This window comes from Ictalurus furcatus, chromosome 7 (genome assembly GCF_023375685.1).
Source record: "Ictalurus furcatus strain D&B chromosome 7, Billie_1.0, whole genome shotgun sequence".
Lineage (NCBI taxonomy): Eukaryota > Metazoa > Chordata > Actinopteri > Siluriformes > Ictaluridae > Ictalurus > Ictalurus furcatus.
In genome coordinates this window covers 14,520,534-14,538,158 of record NC_071261.1, presented here as the reverse complement: position 1 = coordinate 14,538,158, position 17,625 = coordinate 14,520,534, and the positions used below count along the sequence as shown (strand labels likewise).

The following is a 17,625-nucleotide window of genomic DNA, read 5'->3' as shown; positions in this document are numbered from 1 at the left end:
ATTTTTAATGCTTACTTACAGTAATGTGAAAAAATATAAGTACACCCCATGGAAATTGTTGACTTTTTTGACGTATTTGGAAAAGCAAACATTTGACATTTTGTATTAATTTTCACAATTTAAATTAAAAAAAAAAAATCATCATATCGGTCACATGAAAAAAGTAAGTACACCCCTATATTTATCACACTTTCAAATCCATATAATTTGAATAAGGTGTGCAAGATGAAGAAGCCTTTATTTGTCACATATACATTACAACACAGTGAAATTCTTTTCTTCGCATATCCCAGCTTGTTAGGAATTTGGGGCCAGCCCTTGGAGCAAAGAGGGTTAGGGGCCTTGCTCAAGGGCCCAACAGTGGCAGTGCTGAGGCTTGAACCACTGACCTTCTGATCAGTAATCCAGAGCCTTAACCGTGAGCCACCACTGCCCAAACCATGAGCCACCCAGTTAGCATTAATGAAGTGCACTACATAGGGTGTAGAAGCTATCATTTTAATCTTAGTAGTGTGTTTTTGTAGGGAACAATGACTTATTTAGGATTCAGTGAATAGTGAATAAGTAGTGAATGAGTTTAGGAGATTCTGCTGTAGGAGCTACACTGTACACAGTGAATCTGTTTTGTTTAGGCTGTCCTACTTGGGTCTGATTGGGTACCTGATTGATTGGGTGCCAGTGATTAGAACCTACTTAGGGAGTGCAAGTGGAGCCTGTCTTATTTATATTATCTAGTGTCTGGTGTTCCCTTTGTTATTGAGGTGTGTGGTGTCATCATGCCAAGATCTAAAGAGTTCAGAGAAAAAGCTTGTGTAGTATGGCAAAGGATTTAAAAAGTTCAACTTATTTGAAATACTGTACATCATTCCACTCCAAAAAAAAAAAAAAAAACCTACAAATGGCTCAGATTTCAAATGACTGCCAGTTTGTCCAGGACTGGCCTTCCCAGATAATTCAACACAAGAGCAGACTGTCTGATGCAAAAAGAAGTCTCCAAGGACCCAAAAAATTCATTGCAGAATCTGCTAGTAAGTCTTGCAACTGTTGGTGTCAAAGTGCATCCTTCTACAATCAGAAAGAGATTTGACCTATATAGGAGGCATGCCATGAAAAAGCCTTTGCATGATTACAGTTTGCCAATGAGCATATAGGCAAAGACCAGGCCTTTTGGAATAATATGCTCTGGTCAGACGAATCAAAGACAGTTATTTGGCCACAGTAACAGCTGACATCTTTGGTGCAGAACAAAGACAGCTTTTCAGGAGAAGCACCTCATACCAACTGTGAAGCACTGTGGTGGAAATGTGATGGTTTGGGGTTGCTTTGCTGCTGCAGGGACTGGGCAGCTTGCATTCATTGATTCAACTATAAATTGTGCATAATATCAAAGAGTGCTTGCTTTTAATGTGAGGCCATCTGTTCGAAAAATTAAGTTGAACTGAAAGTGAACCTTTCAACAGGATAATGATCCTAAGCACATTAGCAAATCCACCAAGGAATGGCTCAAAAAGAAGAAATGGAGGGTTATGGAATGGCCTAGTCAAAGCCTGGATTTGAATCCCATTGAAATTTTGGTGGGGGATTTGAAACGGGCAGTACATGCAAGAAACCCCTCAAACATCTTGCAACTGAAAGAATATTGCATGGAAGAGTGGCCACAAATTCCAGGAAGCCTGGTGGACAATTATGCAAAACACCTACAAGTTATTTCTACTAAAGGGATCAATACTAGCTTCTGAGGGCAAGGGTGTACTTACTTTTTCCACAGAAGAATAACACATCTGTTGATCTTTCTGTTGAATAAATGATTGAAAAAGCTAATTTTCCTTGTGGGTTTGTTCAAGTATATCAACTTTATCAATAGGCACTGTTTCAAAGATGGTTTGCTTATCCAAATGTGTCAAAAAAGCCAACAATTTCCATGGGGTGTACTTATTTTTTCACATTACTGTATGTTTATTTCTGGTTTACTTTTGTTTTGATAAGAGACAAATGATGTTTGGACATCAGCTGTGTATAAACAGTGATATATTTGAGTTGTGTAGAGGTTTCTGTCAGTAGATAATAAAGATGAACGTGTTTATTTAGCCGTGAAAGAGATGTAGATGGACTATAGAAGGGTCTGTGTATAGTGTGGGAATTGACATTGGTCTAATGGATGAGGTCTTCTCTTGTAGATATCTGTCTATAGTATACTCTTTCTTGCACAAGCATTCATGCACGTACACAGTGGGACTAAATGAATTGGAAAGTGGGTGCGTCTGTATCCTGTGTTAAATCTAATCAGCCATCTCTCTCCATCTCTTTCGATCCCTCTGCTCCTTACAGTGAGACTCCATGACAGCATATCTGAAGAGGGATTCCACTACCTCGTCTTTGATTTGTAAGTAATTGTGTGTGTGTGTGTGTGTGTGTGTGTGCTCATCTTGGTGTCCAATAAAGGTGAACATGAAACTGGCATGGAGTTCAGGGGTCGGCTCCACCTTTTACCAAATATAACCAGAATTAAGGGTCTGGCAGCCTGCTAATGAGCACTGTCGACAGTCTGGATGAACCAACATTAATTGGCTGTGTGTGTGTATGTGTTTTTCCACCTGGGTTATAACGAGAGCTAATCAAATCCTTTTTGGACATCCGTTCACCTGAAACTGGTTGGTACCAGTGCCAACTTCCCTATTTCTTTAGTTAAGTTCAACACAAAACATCAGATGTATTGCATATGAATGCAATACATAAACAAAAAAAAATTGGGAAAAGTATGGAAATGACAAAAATATTTTAGAAAAGTATGTTTGAGTAAATTGAAGCGTTCCATGTGGGAAGGCAAACACACAATACCTTCATTGTTCAAGTGGTTAAAGTCTCGACAATGCTGTTGCTAAGCAACTGGATCATATGGACACATTCTATTGACTGAGGCTAATAATTTACGTAGCTAGGATGTAGCGGTTAAGTCTTGTCTAAGACAGTGTAAAGGTACCATGACAGTGGAAATGAAACCAACCACAGGAAATCTCACCTTTTCCCTCAGATGTGTTGGTTAGTTGCAGACGAAAGACTTCATATGACAAAAATTACATGTTAATAAGACTTAACATTGTTCTTAAACTGGAACTTCAGTGAGTTATGCCATATTGAGAAACATCACAGCTTCTTAGCTAGGGTGTTACAGTTTGAATTTTTCACTAGTCTAAAACTATCATGGATTCATGATATTACTGTTGTAACCTGATGTGGTGTTCTACAGTTCGTCTGCCTCAAGGTTTGGTGTATTGTGCATTTTGACATGCATTTCTGCTCAACACTGTTGTAAAGAGCAGTTGTTTGAGTTACTGTAGTATTCCTGTCAGCTCAAACCAATTTGGCCATGATGGCTCTTATGAACAAGGCATTTCCACCTGCAGAACTGCTGCTCACAGGATGTTTGTTGTTTTTCACACTATTCTGTGTAAACTCTAGAGACTGTTGCACATGGACATTGATATGAACATTAACTGAAGCGTTTGACCTGTAGCTGCATGATTTTATGCATTGCACTGCTGCCAGATTTTTGGTCGATTGGATAATTGCATGAATGAGCAGATGTTCATATTAAAGTTGCTGGTAAGTATATGTCTGTTAATAATGTTAGAAGAACTAATATACTGGTCATTTTTGTAGAAGGTAAAATATAGCATAATTTTTTCAGGTGCATGAGCAGTCTGTTAAAAAAAAAAAAAAGTTTTATTCGGACTGGACTAATTATCCCACCTCCCCATGTAAAACTAGTCCGTTCTGAATTGGATTATAAAAAGAGATTTTTCTATAAAATCTATTGTACCATCAATATTTATCACATGGCTGAGAGGAAAGGTAATGCACTCAGCTCCCCTAAAAACCCAGAAATTAATTTTACCATGAAACCTTCACACCATACGAACCTTACTGTCAGCTCACAGCAAATCTACTCATGAACATGTTGAACACATACCTTCATTTGAATGTATCATCAGACCTAAGATACTAAGGTTGTAAATCTGTTGTCTTTAGCATGTTGACTTTGGATAATATTTTCTGCACTAATGCAGGCTCCGTAATACATGTCTAATGTTTTGCCTTTTCATCATGCATACAGTTTCCTTTAAAAGCAAAAATGATGTACACTTAAGCATTGAGTGTAAGAACAGATGTAGCTTTTAAGTGTTAACTTGGTGAATTGAGTGTTAACCATTTCTGAGTATATCTATAGAATGACACACTTTTTTTTCATTCTGCCTTATGTAAAGCTCATTTAGTTTGTTTTTCTAATGATGACTGATTCTGCCTAACATATATATCTAATTGTGCTCAAAGAGCAAAAGATCATATTGACCAAGACGTGCATATTGAAAAGGAGTCAAATGACTTGCTTCACAGTGTGACAATTCAAATGCCACCAAATGTTTCTCCTTTACAGAATCTGTATATTGATAGTCCCTCCATAATAGCGTTTTTTTTCCCACCAATCCTTCTCCTCTTTCACTCAGTCTGTCTGTGCCTCTCACTCATACCATTACAATCTTGTCTTTTTGTTTCTCATATTGTGACTTGACTTATTTGGACCTTCTTTTAGCTGTGTTTGCTTTCACTGCCTTAAAAAAAATTAGCAAATTAGGCTGTTTTCAGTTCTGTTTTTAGTTTGAGTACACACATTCAGTTAAGGATATAAAACCTCTTTGTTGCCATTTAGTGTGTCTCAGTGGTGCATGTTTTTACTCGCATGATTAGCTCATATGCCAACACAACTAATGAACTTTGCAAAAATTATAACTGAATATAACCTTTAGACAAATAATTGTGCTGGTAGGAAGCACAAACACGCACAGATGCAGATCTTTGGCGGGACGTCCAGCATAGAAAAGACCCAGAGCATATACATTATATACATGCACCCCTATATGTATGTGTGTGTGTGTGTGTGTGTGTGTGTGTGTGTGTGTGTGTGTGTGTGTGTATATATATATATATATATATATATATATATATATATATATATATATATATATATATATATATATAATATACACACTCACACACACACACACCAACTATTTATCCCCCACAGTCTGTGCAATGATTCTTAACAAGTGTGCTACACAGGTGTGTTTGTGGTGGCAGCATGTGAGAGTATTATTAGGGTTTCTTAATTTCCCTGAACCACAGAATGAGGTTTTAATACAGCTTAGGCTGTGTATACTGTATGCTGTATATGAGGGAGGGGATCCTGTAATTTGTTCGCTATATTTGGCTTTTTCATAATTCAATTCAGGTCACCAATATTGGACAACAAAATGAGTAGAATGTAATCTGTTTCATATAATGTCTATGGGGTTAAGGTATCATTTCCATTTTTAAAAAATCATAACAAAACACATTCAAATACCAATCATTAGTACAGGGTGAGGAGAAATGTCTGTGTTAAATTTTAGGTCCATCAGCTATCATTAGCCAAGAACAGTGGGAAACTGTTCTGAATTATTATGATATTATAGAAACATTTGTTTAATTTTGGCTTACAAATCACAAAATTTAATGGATAAAACCTACATTGGAACAGCAGGTAGCATTGACACCTCACAGCTCCAGGGTCTGTGAGGAGTGCACGTTCTCCCCTGTGTTCGTATGTGTTTCCTCTGGCTCCTCCAGTTACTTCCCACCTCCCAAAAACATGCTAGTAGATGGATTTGACAATTTTTGGTGTGTGAAAGTGTGTAAATGGTGCCCTGTGATGGATTCTTCTCCCATCCAGGGAGTATTTCCACCTCACACAGAGCTTTCCCAGGAGAGGCTTGGGATGCACTGCAACTATTATCTGGATGAAGTGGTTACTGAAGATGAATTAACGCTAAAATGGCACTGAAATGTCAGTCCCTCCAGGGTTTTGCGATAGAGGAAATTAATGCAAAATCAAGGAAACTTCACAGTATTCGCAGGAGCTTGAAATTTTTCAAAATTACCACAGATTTTCTGCAGATTTGGGCCAACACATGTCATGTGATGTCATCACAACCTGCATTCAGCCAAAACCCCAAACATGAGTACAGTGAAAAGTTCTCATTTACATAAGAACTCATTTTCATGCAACTGCAGTTTCGCCAATTCAAGTAGTTTTTCTCAATAAAGCACAAAGAACTCCGCAAATTGCAATCCTGTATGGACTGAAAGGTACTGGCAGCTATTATGGAATTCACATGTTCATTCTAATACTTTTCAGAGTCACAGGAGGGGAGCTGTTTGAAGATATTGTGGCCAGAGAGTATTATAGTGAAGCTGATGCCAGGTTAGTATCCTTACACAATGGTAATGAATGGTTTTTTATATATATATATATATATATATATATATATATATATATATATATATATATATATATATATATATATATATATATAATATACACCACTGCTTATATTACATACAGTACTGACCTGATGATTTTAAATATATTATTTGGGCTGCCACAAGTCTCTTATCAAGAGTTGCATAATTTTTCAGATTTAGGAAATTACTGTTTGTGTTTGAATGGACAATTAATAAAATGTGCTAGTGACTTAACATCTTGAATAAGATAAATAAGAATTTGATCTGCATAAAAAATGTAAGCAATGACTGTTAAAACATGTGTTTTTTGTTGTGTATCTTGCTTGCTGTGCACCTATATCCTTTCACACTTTCTTGTCATGAGCTGTACCCTAATGCTTTTAATTTTCGTTTCATTCCTGGTTAATATAGATAGAGCTGTTTAAAAGAAAATGTAACTGTTGTTTTTGCAACAGTGAAAGCACTCTAGCCTGTTTTATATTTGTTAAATGTTTTGTGCTCATTGTGAAAAGTCAGTAGTGTATGTTTTTATTTCACTTAAATGACCTTGCGTTTTGTAAGACGTAAGCAATGAACCAAATATTCATATCAGACTGAAGGATTTATCCTGTGTTTTCCATTTGTTTGTGGGACGTTCTGTCATATGTTTGATTGTGCTTGCTGAACTGTACTTCTCCTCTTTTGCTTTCCTGCCATGTCTTTCTCTCCCTCAGTCATTGCATACAGCAGATTCTAGAGAGTGTAAATCATTGTCACCTAAGTGGTATTGTCCATCGAGACTTGAAGGTTAGTATGACAGGCGGAAACGTATGAAATCCTGGCTTGGCTCTCCAATCGAACAATTAACAACCACCTGACATTGTGGATGCTGTGCTCTTTTAAGCTCACTGCACCCACCTTAACAACTTCTGGTCTGCATCGTGGGTTGTAAAGGGGGGAAATATATATAAAAACAACATGCATGTAGTGTCAGAGAGACATGCTCTAACAAGTGGCTGTGAGGTTTGACTCAATCGGATTTTTAAATGGAGTAGCCTCCTGTAATCTGATGGAGTAGTTTATCAACTTTTTAGCAGGTGATTAATGTTGGAATCAAAAGTCAATATCCTAATAGGGTCAAGCCCACAGCTACTCCTAGTGCAAACACCACTTCTGCTTTGAGATCAGGGAAAGCAGTACGGAGAGAACACTGATAGCAGTAATAACTGGAAAACCGACTTATCTCCAAACATGGGCTCAGTATTTTGATGTTGCTCAATTTTCAATCAGGTTCTTGTCTTAAAGTGCATTGGGTATAATATAAATGCTCCACTGCTCATTTATATTCATACATTGTAATATTTTTTTCAAAAGCTAAAACCTTGTCAAGCTTAATAAATCAAAGCCCTTTCTAGAGGCCATGTTGAGCCTACTCCATGACTTCTCTAGTTTCCCCGGTCTCAATGTGAATGCAGAGTGTGTGTGAGCTCATGACTAACCCACACCCCCCTGGTGTTTGCATGCAGTCATTGCATTCAGCAGATCCTTGAGGCCGTTCTCCACTGCCACCAGATGGGAGTGGTCCATCGCGACCTGAAGGTGAGTAGATGCACTAGGGGGTCTGAAACACCAAATTCCTTTTTCCCCCCTTCTTTAATCTATGCTCTAATAAGCCAAATAAGGGACCGTTTTCTGTGGAGCTCTTTGATTATGTTGATGAGCTAATGTTCATTGATATTCCTTCAGGTCACTGACATCTTGTTATCTCAGAATGTCTAGGGCTCTAGAGCATACACAATAACACAGAATGATAATCAAATAAAATGGTTTTAGATACTTGGCTTCCGACATCATTCAGAAAGTTATGCACATTTTTAAATATCCAACCCATTTCCCACCAATTTCCCACCAATAATGGCAGTGTTTCAGTGTTGTTCCCTCTAGTCAAAGCCTAACTTTAGTTATTCACTAAAAGTCTTGATTTCCAGATTAAATGGTGGTCAGTAATGTTATCTTGAGACATAATGCCATAAATTTGCATCATAAAGTTTTGTGTGACTTAAAACAGGCAGCTATAAATGAATGATTAGTGTATGCCAAGATATACCTTTGCCTAGTGCATGTTAATGTTATCTTGGCCGAAACGACAACATCTTCCATCCCCCTACACCTCAGTGCCAAGGTTCTGAGTCCTGAACATTAATTTGCTAATCAAATGAGCCAGGTGCAGCTACGAGTGTAATCCTTTCCCTGCTTTTAGAGTCCAGATTCTGTCATATGATTGGACGTTGCTACAGCGTTACCATGGCAAACACATGGAGGGTTGGGTGTGGTGGTGGGGATGAAGTCATTAGAGACAAAACATTCAAAGAAAAGATAATGTTTACAATGAGAACCTAATTTAGATATTTATGTTTGTGCAAATAAGTCTGGCTGGTGTTGTGTTATTGTTATGTTTGCAGCACGTACACACACACACACACACACACACACACACGGCGCAGTTACATTCATCCAGATTCATCGACTCTAGTACAAGAAGCATACTGTAACACAGTTGTATGAGCATCATAAGCTTCCACCTTTATTTGGTTCAGCTTTTTCCATTTTACGCTCTCTTTTAAGACCTCACATCCAGAACCACCCCCCCCCCCCCCCGTCTTTGTTCCACATATTATTTTTCACACAGCTTTCCACACAGTCTAATCTCTGCTTGTAAGCACTGTTAGGCTCAGGTGTCTGTGATTTTATTTGTTGAAGCTCTTCTGAAGTAGAAATGGAGATTATCATAGAGATAAAGGTGCTCAGAATGAATTTACATGCCAGTAGAGCAGGTTGTTGAAAGGCCATTGTTTTTCTTTGCTCTAAAGCAAATTTGAGCACACGTCTATATTTTGGCACACTGCAGTATAAATAGATTTGATTCCATTCAATTCAATAGATTCAATTATTACATGCATGCTATGTTTTCAATGTCCTCAGTCCGACCATCTTTGAGATTTTATCATTTTTGTAGGACAGGAATACTGTAAGAAGGTGTTTATCCTGGCTTGCACTGACATGTCTGCACCCCCAATCCCCACCCCCAAAAGTATGTGAAGAATGAGTATAGGAAGGGCATCATGGTTTGCTTAACACTTTTTCTTTTTTTATTTGAGAGCATGTATTCAATTACATTATGCCTCTTGTACAAAAGACTTACCAGGTGTTCATCTTGTATTGTAAAATAAGAACTGATTGGTATTGTATTGTACACTTTGTATACCAGTTTTAGACTGAGGTGTCTGGGTTCAAAAGGTATGCAGAATCAATGGCTGCACTGTTGATGTTAATGTAGTAATGGCTGTGTTAACATTGATTGCACTCCCCGTAGCACGTTTGCACCTTATTAGCACAAATGTTTCTGCATGAGTCACAGAGAATGATTTTCCCCTTAACTGCACCCGAATGACCTGACCTCTGGACACTTTTGCTTGAACATTAGTGAATGACACATTAATTAGAACACATCACATTCAATAGCCAATTCCACATGTTTTTTAAATGTTGTTTAAAAAAAAAAAAAAAAAAAAAAAAAACTTTTAATAAAATACGGACCCATTGGTAATATTTATAAATCTCTATGGGTTGTGCAACCTTTGAATGTGTTAAAAGCATCATATAGAAGAAAGTAAGTGGCCAAATTAGGTAATTCAAAGAGCACAAAGCTAAAAATCACAAAGTCTCAATAAAGCAATACTTTGTTGCTTTTTAGTTTATGATCATTAGCATTAGTTACTTAAGTAATTATGTAAATTGCTGTTGCACGTTTCAAGAACTTTTGAGAATGCCCTGGATTGTCCATATATGTATATTCAGTTCCAGTTGTCTTATTGGGTTATGCATAAGTTCTCTGTTGAAGTGACACATATATTAGATGTGGGACCATATCATTATATTTGTCTAGTATTATATTTGTAATCTAAACTATATTTCATTAACAGCTTCAGCTTAAAAGTTTTTAAATCAACTGATGATGAATTATTGGTTGCACTGGTACACTGATGCACCTACACTCTTCTCACCGATCTTTTTAATCACTTTAAGCTTTCATCGCTTCTTTTATACTGCTTCTATTTCATTGGTAGCACCTGTGCATAACCCTGGGGGCAAATCTGTTGAGAATCTGTTGACCTGGGTCAAAAATGATTCTCTGAAGAAGCAACATTTTACCTGTAATCAAACAGCATTCAGTTTTAAACTCTTTACCACAAACATGTAAAGGCATGGTGTGTGGGAATATAATTTATAGTCTGTAACCATAATTTATATATCCTCATCTTAAATCAGTAATTTGGGCTTTATATGATGTTCTTTAACATATGCAAAACTTATAACTTCGTTGTGAAGAATTTCAAAGATTCTATAAACATTCTTGATCCAGGTTTTGTAAAAGACAAACTCAACACAATGGTTCTTTAAATATACTCGGCACAAAAAGAAACGTCCTCTCACATTCAACTGCTTTTATTTCCAGCAAATTTCTTAACGTGTAAAGATTTGTATCAACATAAAAACATTCAACTGAGACATAAACTGAACGAGTTTCACAGACATTTGACTAACAGAAAGGGAATAATGAGTCCCTGAACAAAGGAGGGGGTCGATATCAAAAGTAACAGTTGGGTATGTGGTGGCCATCAGCTGCTTTAAGTACTACAGTGCATCTCGTCATCATGGACTGCACCAGATTTGTCAGTTCTTGCTGTGAGATGTTACTCCACTCTTCCACCAAGGCATTTACAAGTTCTCCATCACATCTGGTTACATGTAACTTTCCACTGCGAGAACGATCAGCTGTCCTTCCTGTCTCCCTGTAGCACTGTCTTAGGCGTCTTACATTACAGACATTGCAGTTTATTGCTTTGGACACATCTGCAGTCCTCATGCCTCCCTGCAGCAGGCCTATGGCATGTTCACGCAGGTGAGCAGGAACCATAGGCATCTTTCTTCTGGTGTTTTTCAGAGTCAGTAGAAAGGGCTCTTTAGTGTCCTAAGTTATTGTAACTGTGACCTTAATTGCCTACCACCTGTAAACTGTTCATGCCTTAAGGACTGTTCCACAGGTGAGCGTACAATAATTGTTTATGGTTCATTCAACAACCATGAAAAACACTGTTTAAACCCTTTCCAATAAAGATCTGAAAAGCTTATTTGGATTTTACAAAATTATCTTTAAAATACTAAAAACTGGATGTTTCTTTTTTTGCTGAGTTTATATATCACTCTGGTCCCAAATCATATCTAAAGTTGATATCTTTACTTTTGCACCTAAAGCCTGAGAACCTGCTTTTAGCCAGCAAACTTAAGGGAGCTGCAGTGAAACTGGCTGACTTTGGCTTGGCCATTGAAGTGCAGGGAGACCAGCAAGCATGGTTCGGTGCGTATCTATCTCAACACACAGTCATTGTGTTCATTTAAATTCAAATTACTTCTAGCTGAATTCACAAATATAACCGTGTCATATATATACAAACGTGTCAGCAGGGCAATGCAAAAATCATGCAGATACAGGTCAACAGCTTCAGTTAATGTTCACATCAAACATTAGAATGGGGAAAATGTGATCTCAGGGACTAGATTGAGTATTTCAGAACTCTCTTTGGATTTTCAAATACAGTAGTCTATAGAGATGAACAGTTTGAGATTGGAAAGTTGTAAAACTGTTGTCGGGTCTTTTTCCAGTCTTCAGCTGACCAGTTTGGGTGAGCCTGTGCCCACTGTAGCCTCAGATTCCTGATGGGAGTGGAACTCAATGTGGTTTTCTGTTGTTGTAGTCCATCCACCTCAAAGTTTGATGTGTTGTGCATTTTGAGATGCTTTTCTGCTCACCGCAGCTGTAAATAGTAAAAAGTAAAACAATTCTGGTCATTCTCCTCTGAACTCTCTCATCAACAAGTTGTTTCCAGCTGCAGAACTACTGCTGGCTGGATGTTTTTTAACACCATTATGTGGAAACTCTAGAGACTGCTGTGCATGAAATTTGTGAAATACTCAATCCAACATGTTTGATATCTACAAAAAGGCTACAGTCAGAATCTCTGCGATCACATTTTTCCCGATTCCAATGTTTGATGTGAACATTAACTGAAGTATGCTCATGATTTTATGCATTGCTCTGTTGCCACATGTAGTGATTGGATGAGCAAGAATGAGTAGTTGTACAGGTTTTCCTAATAAAGTGCTAATTATGTACATTTTAGTAGCAAATATATACAAGCCTTCTCCTCATTTGTGCTAATTTCTTGATTTAAATCTGAGTACAACTTTAGAAATAAGGAAATAAGCTAACCTCTATATGGCTTAATGGATTCTTAAGCTTAAATGCAGAAACATTTACATTCTTCTGTGATATTTTGAGAGAGGAGAGGAATTAAGTATTTGAAAAAGTTTGATATCTAAGCAGAATATGTGCATGATCTTTTTTATATTGAATTGGGTAATAGTTCATATGCAGTTGCTTGTAAACATACAGTATATGCTAATATTATAATGATCAAACTGTTCTTTGGTGCATGTATGCTTATCAAATAAGTCTATTTCCTACATTTTCAGCCCAGGTTACTAGTGTTCAATCACAAGCTAGCGTTTTGTCTCATCCTCTAGTGTTTGTTACAGTATCAACTACACAACATGGTGGTAGACGCTTAGTTAACAATTATATTAATTATTTAATATAATATAAATATTATGCTCACACCCTGAGCATAGAAGAAAAGGGCTTTTGATGGAAAATCCCAAGTAATTATACATTTCAATAGACTAACATAGTGCACGTTCAGCCCCTGGTGTCACAAAGCAGCCACCTCTTTAATATACAATGAGCCAGCTAATACTCAAAAGGACCAGGCTAAGCCACAAGTAAGAAGCATTAATTTTGGTGCTGCACAGTGTTTATTCTGTTCACCTTTAATTCTTTTCTAATATGGCTGTCTTATTTATACATACTTGTTTCCTAATGAATGAAGGGACATTCTTTTAGAATTTGTTCAAATTAATTATTTTGTATTAGACTTCAAAAAAAAAACATCATATGTATATGTGTTCTCTCCATGTGACACTTAAAGGATTCATATGTAATAGAACATTTTAATGGTTGACTGTTAAGTCAGCATGATGTCACAATTCTGACTTTTTGTTTTGTCTCAAAGGATTTGCTGGCACTCCTGGTTACTTGTCTCCTGAGGTGTTAAGGAAGGAACCCTATGGGAAGCCAGTTGATATGTGGGCTTGTGGTATGTGTTTCACATCTGGTGTACTTTTATATAAATATAAAAATACAGTCATTTTTTCCCCTCTCCACCTTGTGTGTGCATGATGACATTGTGTATGATTTAACTTTTGCCTGCCTACAATTTAAATGTCTCTTGATATTTGACTATATAACCAAAAGGTAACAGTGCCCTCTACTAATATTGGCACCCTTGGTAATTATGAGCAAATAAGGCTGTGAAAAATTCTTTGTTGAATATAGGTGTGCAAAAATTATTGGCACCCCTATGAATTCATGTGAGAAAACAATATTTGAAGTATATTTCCATTGATATTTGATATTTTTAATACACCTGTGTGACTAGGAATAGGAAATTGTTCAACCATGACTTCCTGTTTCACAGGGGTATACATATGAGGTAACACATAGGCCAAATTCCCTTAGTCATTCATAACAATGGTTCAGACCAAGGAATATAGCTGTGATGTGTGGCAAAAGGTTGTTGAGCTTCACCAAATGGGAAGTGGCTATAAGAAAATAGTACAAGGATTGAAAATGCCCATTTCCACCATCAGGGCAATAATTAAGAAGTTCCAGTCAACTGGAAATGTTATGAATCAACCTGGAAGAGGACGTGTCTATATTGTCTCAATGCTCTGTAAGGATGGTTCGAGTTGCCAAAAAATCTCCAAGTATCACAGCTGGAGAAGTTAGTTGCGTCTCAGGGTCAGAAAGTCTCCAAAACTACAATCTGAAGTCACCTACATCACCACAAGTTGTTTGGAAGGGTTTCAAGAAAAAAGCCTCTACTCTCATCCAAAAACAAACTCAAGCGTCTTCAGTTTGCCAGACACTACTGGAACTTCTAATGGGATCGGGTTCTATGGTCAGATGAAACCAAAACAGAGCTTTTTGACAATAAACACCAGAGGGGGTTTTGGCGCACACAGAGAGGTAGCCATATGGAAAAGTACCTCATGTCCATGGTTAAATATGGTGGTGGCTCTTTAATGTTTTTCTGGCTGTTTTTCTGCCAGAGGACCTGGACGTATTGTTAGGATACATGGCATCATGGACTCCATCCATGAAATATATATCAACAGATATTAAATGAAAACCTGACTGCCTCTGCCAGAAATCTTAAAATGGGCCGTGATTGAATCTTCCAGCAGGACAGTGTTCCAAAACATATATCAAAATCAACACAAAAATGGTTTACTGACCACAAAATCAAGGTCCTGCCATGGCCATCCCAGTCCCCTAACTTGAAACCCATAGAAAACCTGTGGAGTGAACAGAAGAGGAGAGTCCACCAGTGTGGACCTCAAAATTTGAAGGATCTGGAGAGATTCTGTATAGCGGAATGGTCCAGATCACTTGCCATATATTCCCCAACCTCTTCAGGCATTATAGGAGAAGACTAAGAGCAAAGGGAAGTAGCACAAATAATTGATGCAGACATATATTTAACGAAGATATTTTTTTGATAAACATTTTTGTTTACAATTGTTTGATATCCATGAGAGCAGAGTATGTGAATTTTGAACAAAAGATTAAAAGGTTTAACAATAAAGACAATTTTTCACTGCCTTTTTTGCTCATATTTACCAAGGGTACCAATATTAGTGGCGAGCATTGCACATTAGGAATCCAAATAGATATTGGTTATGCCTTATCTTTTTCCACCAGATGTATAAAGAAATGGAACAAATGTATTTGGCCAGTGCTGTTAGGAAACTTTAAAACTTTATAAATGGCATGTTTTGTTTTTCACAACAGACCTTTCATTCTAACATTCACTGCGTTTACATGGACAACAATACTCCACTCTTAACCTGATTAAGACCATACTCTAATTAAGAAACTACCATGTAAAAAGCAGTTTTTAATTACGTTAATCTAATTAAGGTCATACTCGAAGTAAGCAATAATTGAATTAAGACAGGTGGAGTACTCCTGTTTTAGTCGCATTATGGACGTGTATTACAGACATGTAAACACCTTAATCACATTATGAACGTCGTGTGAGAGTTTTCACCGCATTTTGCGACAGGACACGATCACACATGGCAGTTTTACGTTTTACGGCGAACAAGAGAGTTCGGCTGTGTCCCAAACCGCATACTTGCCTACTATAGGCCTGTAGTGGGGAAAAATACATGTATCTTGGCTACTATATAGACGGTAAGTACGCGATTTGGGATGCAGCCCACGGCTTCAAGCAGTTGTCTATTAGCACGTATAGCATGACAAATAATTAACTGCACTTAAAGTGTTCCTAAAAAAATTAAATAAAAATACCCAAAAATGTATACGGTACCATAACGAAGACGAACTGTATGTTGATACGTGAAATTCTGGAGGCGGACGTCGGACAGCGTGGCGCGGTGACGTAATGATGCGGGCTGTTAATCTAATTATGTTCTAAAACATGTAAAACGGGAACGTGACAGGAGTATTCTAAAAGCGACTCATGTAAACACCTTAATCACATTATTATCTTACTCAGAGTAAGGTCAATAATTAGATTACTGCTGTCCATGTAAACGTAGTAAGTGTCTATTATAGTTGCTTCATTTAAAGATGAACACTTGTGACTGTGCTGTTTCAGCTCCTTTGATGGTTTCTACTTCTACTGATGCAATGGTGTATAGCTTAACATCAGATGTTTCAAAGTCAGTGACTGCATACCTACAAACTTGTATCAGGGGTCCTCAATCTTATCTGCAAAGGACTGGCCTAGCTGAAGGCTTTCATTCCAACCAAGCAGGAGTCCCACCTGATCCCATTTATTTAATTAGTTGACCTTAGTCTTCAAATGACTCTTTGGTGTGTCTCCTGTTTGGTTAGGATGAAAGCCTTAGGGATAAGATTAAAGACTCCTGACTTATACAGTTCCCTCCAGAGTTGTCGGAATTATATAAATGAGTTAAAACGAATATATTTAAAAAGAAAAGCACGTGCAAGAAGTGAAATTTGAGGTCAAATATACAGGGACAGTTCATGTTCAAAATTCATGTTGCAGTCGATCTTTACAAGATCCCCAGGTATCACCAGTCAAAGCATCCCAAACATGGTGCTTTTACTTGTCTGCAGTCACCAAACATGCTAATGGTGTGCTTGACCAAAAAGTTTGATTTTGGTCTCATCTAACGAGCATAAAGCCACAAAAACTGCCACAGCCCAGAAACGTAGGCATGTGTTATCAGTCAGCATACAATGTCTGCATTTAGGACCAGAGTTTAATTATGTCACACTGTGGCCAAACTCGAAATTCCTTCCACAGATATTGATATAGCAGAGCAGTATATCTATAAAATGATCGACTTATCCGCACCAAGAACAGTATCACCACAAGAGTGATTTTCATCCTCTACAGCTTAAAGAAGACTTTGAGTGATCCTCAGTCTCATTCTCAAAGAATTGTATTTGTAACATTTGTGTTACAAACCCTTTGATACGTGACCTCTACTAGCTCTGAAGGAATCCGTCCAGGTGATCCGGAACAAAAAGACATACAATGGAAGGATGAGTGTGGCATAGCAGAAGCCTTTTATTGGCTGCACATGTGTGAACAAGAGGTTTGCTGTAGATGTTCCACAGCAAGGACATGAGCGAATTTCACTAGTTACAAAGGAAATCTCCCTGGTAGTCCTCCGCTCAGTTGTATTTTAACCATTGTGTAAAATGTTTATTTTATACAATCAGTTATGCTAATTTTTTTTAATGAAGGATACTGTGTGATGGATGGTACTGAGGTATATCATCACTGAGATCATCATGATAATAGTCATATCATTATATTTAGCTTTCCATGTTGCCAACAGGTGTGATTCTCTACATCTTGCTGGTGGGCTATCCTCCATTCTGGGATGAGGATCAACATAGACTTTATCAGCAGATTAAGGCTGGTGCCTACGATGTGAGTTTTTACACACACACACTCACGCACACACATGCACACGCCACCTAAAAAAATATATTCTTCAACCTCTAAACATTCGATAGGTTATGTTGCAGAGAGGGTGAAAGAGATGTGACTGGGATAAAGCACT

At 37.5% G+C, this 17,625-nt stretch overlaps 1 protein-coding gene across 15 annotated transcripts in view; it reads left to right on the top strand.

The window, feature by feature from the left end:
* camk2d1 (calcium/calmodulin-dependent protein kinase (CaM kinase) II delta 1) overlaps positions 1 to 17,625 on the top strand; it is a 90,073-nt gene that overhangs the window by 52,825 nt on the left and 19,623 nt on the right. For 7 of the 15 annotated variants that reach the window (XM_053628788.1, XM_053628791.1, XM_053628792.1 and 4 more), the window contains exons 4-9: positions 2,329 to 2,383; positions 6,233 to 6,298; positions 7,053 to 7,125; positions 11,635 to 11,737; positions 13,509 to 13,592; positions 17,398 to 17,492. In XM_053628788.1, the coding sequence (XP_053484763.1) occupies positions 2,329 to 2,383; positions 6,233 to 6,298; positions 7,053 to 7,125; positions 11,635 to 11,737; positions 13,509 to 13,592; positions 17,398 to 17,492 (476 nt within the window). The other 8 variants (XM_053628799.1, XM_053628801.1, XM_053628802.1 and 5 more) reach the window with 3 other exon arrangements.